We start from the raw sequence: 6930 nt of genomic DNA, 5'->3' as shown, positions 1-6930 counted from the left end.
TATATATATATATATATATATTTTTTTTTTTTTTTTGTCTTTTTCCGTGTCCGGCAACAGATCGCAACCCTCAGTGTTGCCCCCGTACCGGACCGGGGACTGGCAACGGGATCGCAACCCTCGGCGTCGTTCCCGCGCCTCGCTCAGCCAGTGAGCGGGAACCGGTCTGTATGTGGGATCCGAACCCTCAGGCGGGAGCGCCGCTGCGCTTCCCAAGCGGCGCACTATCCAGTGCGCCACCGGGCCGGCCCTTTATATTTTGTTTTTATGAGGAAGACAGTGCATGATACTATGATTGTGTTAGCGTTTTGAATCTTTGGCGTCTGTAATAGCATCTGTTGAGTGAGATGCTGTTATCCCCATTTCTCCACCTAGTAAACTAAGGGAGAGAGAAATAATGTAACTTTCCTAAGGCTACACAGTGAGTAAGTGGTTGATCCAAGAGTTGTAGTCTTGTCTGATCTGCCTCTGTAGCTCCTTAGTCACCCTGCCTCTCTTCTGGGCCAGAATACTTAGAAATGGAGGGGGCAAAGTTTTATTTCTTCCTATTATTTTAAACCTCATTTCCTCAATATTTGATAATGAATAGTAGCTATGGTAATTAAATTGGGTGCTTTCCTAGATTTCAAAGAGAGATTAAAGCTCAATTTCATTGGGGATTTGGGTGAAGCACTGAATTAACATTAAGGCAGAATTTAAGCAGAGTTATGAATTCTTCCGCTACAATGGAATATCTAGAAACATCCATTAAGGGGCTGCTCTATCAAAGCTAAAATGCCAAAAGTTTTAATATGAAGAGCAACCAGAAATGCTTGTAACCATATCCTTCTGGGAGTGGTAAGCCTATCATGGTTGACATACGAGTTCCTGTTGCTTCCGAGTGACTCTGATACCACTCCGTACAGCTTTTTATTGTTGTTCTATAACCATATCCTTCTGGGAGTGGTAAGCCTATCATGGTTGACATACGAGTTCCTGTTGCTTCAGAGTGACTCTGATACCACTCCGTACAGCTTTTTATTGTTGTTCTGTTATTACTTTGGGGTATAAAATTCAGAGATTTAAGTACCTATCTAATATAAAAAACAAGTTAACTTTGTTAGTATTGAAAGTTACATATAATAATACTAATTATAATTAGTATGGCTCAAACTTAAAAACCAGATTTTGTGTACATTATGAATATGATGTGTGAGATTATTCTCTATCTTACAAATGAAGAAATAAGTCTCTAAGTAGTTTAGTATTTTGTCCAGATCTCACATCGAGTAATGTCAGTGCCTAAGTAGAAGTCAAGTAGTTATTCCTCACTGGGCACATTTACTATTATTCTTCATAGGTATATATTTTTCAGTGTGAAAGGGAACTGACATCTCAAAATGGCTATTAAGAATGCTTCGTATTCATGTTATTTGTTGTTTGGAAGTGAATTCAGAAAGCCAATCTATAGTGCGTTAAAGTATAGTTTTATTGAAGTGATTTATTCTTGACCAATGTCTCTAATCTAAAGGGTCTAAAGGTTTTTATATGATGGATGAGAGAATATGACTTTTGCTATTAGAGAGAAGAATCTGTTATGGATAGATAGATTGTTTTAGTCAATTGAGAATTTTCTCTGTAAGGTTTTGAAATTTTTAGCATTCATTTATTTTAGGTAGACTTCCTCCAAATTAACTCATATCTAACCATTCTATTCACTCATATCTAACCATTCTATTCACTTTGATTATTTTCACCCCATTTTGCAGGATAAGAATTGAAGATTTCAGTTGTTTATTTATAATGTGAGAGACTTTGTAAAATAGACTTCCGGGCAGTCCTTGCCTTTGCCTGTTTCGTATATTTTATAAGTAAAGTTACTAAGGGAACTAAAGATTTAATCAATAGAAACTAAAAGACCTGAGTGAATTTGGTAATTATTTTTGATAGGGAGAGACAAGTAATGGAATTACCTAAAAACTTGCTTACTGATGATGAGACCATCATGGCATCTGTTGCTAGTCTTTAGATTCCAGTAATCTACCAAGAGAAGTGGGTAAAAATACAAACTAAATACAAACAGGTTCCAAAGGCTTATAACATTTTAGTTTGGTCAGTGGTGACTGTGAAGCCTAAAGAAATTGCACACTCTCATGTCTTTCTCTTCTCGCAAGTTGCAACAGGAACTTCTAGCCATAAAACAGCAACAGGAACTCCTAGAAAAGGAGCAGAAACTGGAGCAGCAGAGGCAAGAACAGGAAGTAGAGAGGCATCGCAGAGAACAGCAGCTTCCTCCTCTCAGAGGCAAAGATAGAGGACGAGAAAGTAAGAGGCATCAGGGTAAAAGACGGACTCTCTTTCCTCATGTTTAGCTGATCGTCGTTCAAAAAGAAGCTTGATAAAGAGTGGAATTAAACTTGCCAAAATTGTCTGTGTTTAAGTAAAAGAACGAATTATAGATCCAACTGTAAAGTTTTGACATTCACATATGAGCTCTCTTTATTCAGTCTGCAGAGCATCTCGAGCAAACAAAATTATTTGGCAGTGATGCTAATTTCTGTTGTTTTAAACCTTAAAAATAATGTCATACGAATGCGATCTAGCATAAGTCATCCTGTTTACTAATAAAGTTACATCCACATCCCCTCACTGTTCCTTCCTTCCTCCTGCCCTACAAGTAATAATTGCTGTGTTTAGTTCCTGCCTACTCAAACTTTGGACAGACTTAAGGTAGAACACTTGTAAAAGAACTATCCACAAGAGGGAGACAGATCCAAATAATTCCCCTGTATTAGGTTAGTTCAAAATCAGATTGCAGCATGGTTTAAACTTTGATGACTTGAACTGGAATTGTCAGCAATATTTATTTAATGCTTAAAGGGGTTGAAAAAAAGTTAAATTTTTCAAACTAGTGACTTAGAAAAGATCATTTTAATGTGTTTAAGGGATTTAATATGGTCTCTCAAGGTTCTTGATTTAAAAAAAAAAAAAAGTTTTGTTCCTCAGCAGTATTTTTTTAAACTTAAAATTAGTATTTATTCTGGGAATCCCCTTTCTGCAAAAGCAATTAGAGAAATCATTGAAGGCCTTTTGAAAAGAGGCAGTTTAAGTAGTAGTTACAAAGCGTTACTATGCCACTTTCTAAAATCTACTTAAACTCGGCTTTCTTCTTTTAATAGGAAAGCTTCATATTCCATGACCAGTGATGTTACTTCTTAATCTTTGTTAAATATTCAAGAGGAATGAGAAGACAAAACTCACAATCAATATCAATTTTTCTGTGTGTGTGTGTGTGTGTGTTTGTGTGTTTCAGGGGCAGTGGCAAGTACAGAGGTAAAGCAGAAGCTTCAAGAATTCCTGCTGAGTAAATCAGCAACAAAAGACACTCCAACTAATGGAAAAAATCATTCCGTGAGCCGCCATCCCAAGCTCTGGTACACGTATGTTCAGTGTTCGGCTGTTTTCATTCCCAGGGGTAAAGAGCACAGATTCTGTACTTAACCAACCTGGGCACAAATCCTGGGCCTGCCATTTCTCAGCTGTGTGGCTGTGGGCAAGTTCCCTGAATTCTCTAAAGATCAGTTTCCTTCTCTATAAAAAGAAGATAATAATAGTACCAGTCCTCTAGGGTTGCCTGAAAGGTCCTATGAAATAATGTGGCAAACCACCTAACAGAGAGCAAAGCATAATAAATATTAGCATTTATCATCTTGAGGGCAAGGAAATATATATTTTCTTTGTTGAATGAGTAAGTGACAAACGTAGGGTGGGGCATAGAAAAATTAATTTGTATTTTGCATTTTTCTGAGATGGTACTGCTGATATCTATACAAAAATTTCTGAAAATTTGGCAGTTATGATTATAGTTAACTTGGTTAGACAGAAAATGGAGGTCAGAACTATTTTTAAAAGTCCAGAAGATTTTTGACTCAATTTGAAAAAAAAAAAAGGAAGGAAGGAAAGAAGATAAAGGAGGGAAGGGAAGAGAAGAAACTAAATAAATAAATCTAAGTCTTCAGTAACCCAGTGAAATAATTAATAGTTTGGCTTCTGACACACAAACTGACAACCTAATACAATGTGGTATTACAGTTTTTATGGAATTGTATTTCCCCAAGTCCAGTAAAGAGAGATTATACAATACACAGTTCTTTCTATAAAATATGAAGGATGTGGTGTTTTTAAAAATCAGGGCAAAGAACTGATAGGCAAATCATATTTGCATAATAGGCTAATAATCAATAGTTTAATTTCTCTCATAAATGTGTTTGCTGAATGACAATAGGATTTTATCCTTACATGTTTTTTAATCTCTTATATCATCAAGGATAGGAAGTAAATACTTGATTAACTTATTATATAGAAACTAAGTATCGCAGGAGTTTTATTTAATGAGTTATTATATTTATAAGTCCATTTTATAGTTATCTGCTTCCAAAAAAGGGGTAGTAGTCAGATTCTAGAATGTTTTATAAATACTTTTTAATGATTTACATAATTTCTCTCATGAACGTCAGGTGACTTGAAAAATCAACCTCTGACGAAAATTTTCAAATGTTCAATTAATATCAGAAAGGATTTCAAAAGAAATACTATTTTGTTACCTAAAATTATAGATATAATTTATAACTAATTCATAATTCCTTCAAAATTTATAGCCTAAATTAAGAAAAGATAATACCGTTTTGCAGTGAGAAATAACTACATGCAAACAATTTGTCAGCTGAAAACTCCTTTAGCTCTTTTCTTGGTTATATTAAACATGGCTTTCACATGTTACTTAGAAATTCTTTCTGGTTTGTAAAGAATTGAACTTTAGTAGGATCCAACTTCAGATAACCATAAATCATTAGTTTATAGAATCTGGATTTAATACCATTTTTGCCAGTTTTAGTTTGATGAAATATCCTTAAACCAGTTAATTCTTCAGAATGTATGATTCAAATAAATAATACTGGTAGAACAATCATTGTGGTGGTGATACTATGCCCTGTTCATTGTTTTTATCACATATAATAATTGTAGATGTTTATATCCATTGGATAGCCTGTGTTCAGACCTGTAAACTATTCTCCAGTAGAACAATTGCAACTCTGTTGTGATATTCACCCAGGAAAGAGAAAGCATTTTTAAAAATCAGTTTCATATTGAAGAAGAATGTGATCTCCATTCTTTCCTACTGAAACTGCTATGTAATTGAGGAGGCCTGAGGCTGTTGGCACAGTACAGTACCATCTTTTCAGTAAAAAGTCACCCTTATGTACTTACATGTACTCTATAGTAATTTTTAAAAATGACATCCTTGTATATGTTTACTTTAACCTTGGTTGTTCTACATTATTGACTAAAAAGGATTTCCATGATGATTTTTTCCACTATTAGGGCTCTTAAGAAAACATATACAATAATCTTAGATTTTCAAAAGCTCCGGCTGTTGGTAAATCCTCTCTTTTAGTGTAGTGAACTTTTCTATGTGACCATATGACCAAACACATGGTGGGCATTCTTAGGAATCCTGCATCCTTCTGTAACATACTGCTACAGTGAAGTTGGTTACATGAGGCTGTGGTTTGTATACACTAAGAAGAAAGAACATAAACACAGCTGAGGCACGCGTACAGCATGTGCAACTGATTATTGCTGACCAACATGCAGTAAAAATGCCAGCGTAAATGGTGAAACTTCTCTGTCTTTTGTAGGGCTGCCCACCACACATCACTGGATCAAAGCTCTCCACCACTTAGTGGAACATCCCCGTCCTACAAATACACATTACCAGGAACACAAGACGCAAAGGATGATTTCCCCCTTCGAAAAACTGGTAAGTTGGTTTAACAAGAACTCTACCCCCTCTTCCGTAACATACCTGTCATTTCATTTTGCCACATCTCTAGAGGAAAGTCACAGGTTTTCAGTCATAGATATTATACTGTCCCCATCCCTGCCCTCAGCATAAACAAACATGCTCGTGAGCACACAGGGACACACACACTCAAACCTACTTATTTCTACATCAGTTGATTGACTATATAATTGCAGTACCTTTTTTAAATTTAAAAGTTTATCATATGTGAATTTTAGCCAAATTATTTTCTTACTAGTAATAAAGGATAGAGTAGAAGAAAGTAGAAATTTGATTTCTCAGAAAATTTTACTCTTCTCCATCTCCATTTGTAAGGGCCTCTAATTTCCTCCATTTATCTGTTTTTATGCTGGAGCCTCAACCATTTACTACAAAAATGGGAATAATAAACTTTTTTCCTCATAAATATTTTTAAAACCTTAAATTTTAATTGCTTATGTGATGAAAACAGGTAAGGTGAAGGTGACCTTCTGAGTAAGTGACTTGCCTAATGTCTCATAGATTACAGGAGAACTCAGTGTGAAGATATGTACCTGATAATCTCATGTAGTTATGTTAAAATTTGTTTAGAGGAACTAGCATTATGATGCTTCTATTTGTAATTTAGTAAACGGCCCTGAGGCTCTAAGGCCTGTATTTGTTTTCCTATTTTCTCCTTTCTGAGCATTCTGATATGTGCATATTTAATGCATTATATGCTCTTACCACCATAATAAATATATTTAAACTTTAGCTAGGAATACACATAAACAGCAGTTGTGTACATTCTGTTCTAAATCTTAAGATGTTTGCCAAATACATTTTTTTAGAAACTGTTATAAATTTGAAAATTTTTATATCCACTACTGATCTTTGTAGAAGATAGTTTGGTCTATTGTATTTTACTCTGTTCTACCTGAAGAAGTATATAGATCGATGTAATTTGTATATGAAATCTACAGAGTGAAAATGGTTTCAAATAATTATCTCCATTTTCCCAAGCAATTCTGAGTAATTAAAATGGATATAGATTGTAAAAACACATGTTGGGGCCGGCCCGGTGGTGCACTGCTACAGTGCGCTGCTTGGGAGCGCGGTGGCGCTCCCGC

At 35.3% G+C, this 6930-nt stretch overlaps 1 protein-coding gene across 1 annotated transcript in view; it reads left to right on the top strand.

The window, feature by feature from the left end:
• LOC103586020 (histone deacetylase 9-like) overlaps window positions 1-5800 on the top strand; it is a gene marked incomplete at its 3' end in the record, with an annotated part of 533085 nt that extends 527285 nt beyond the window's left edge. Inside the window, exons 5-7 of the mRNA XM_008567140.1 lie at window positions 2154-2304; window positions 3293-3419; window positions 5679-5800. Coding sequence (XP_008565362.1) covers window positions 2154-2304; window positions 3293-3419; window positions 5679-5800 — 400 coding nt within the window. The remainder of the gene's footprint in view (window positions 1-2153; window positions 2305-3292; window positions 3420-5678) is intronic.
• Window positions 5801-6930: the final 1130 nt, after the last annotated feature.

Source organism: Galeopterus variegatus, unplaced genomic scaffold (assembly GCF_000696425.1).
Source record: "Galeopterus variegatus unplaced genomic scaffold, G_variegatus-3.0.2 Scaffold296, whole genome shotgun sequence".
Lineage (NCBI taxonomy): Eukaryota > Metazoa > Chordata > Mammalia > Dermoptera > Cynocephalidae > Galeopterus > Galeopterus variegatus.
The sequence above is the reverse complement of the archived record's forward strand: the minus strand, read 5'-3'. Positions and strand labels throughout refer to the sequence as shown.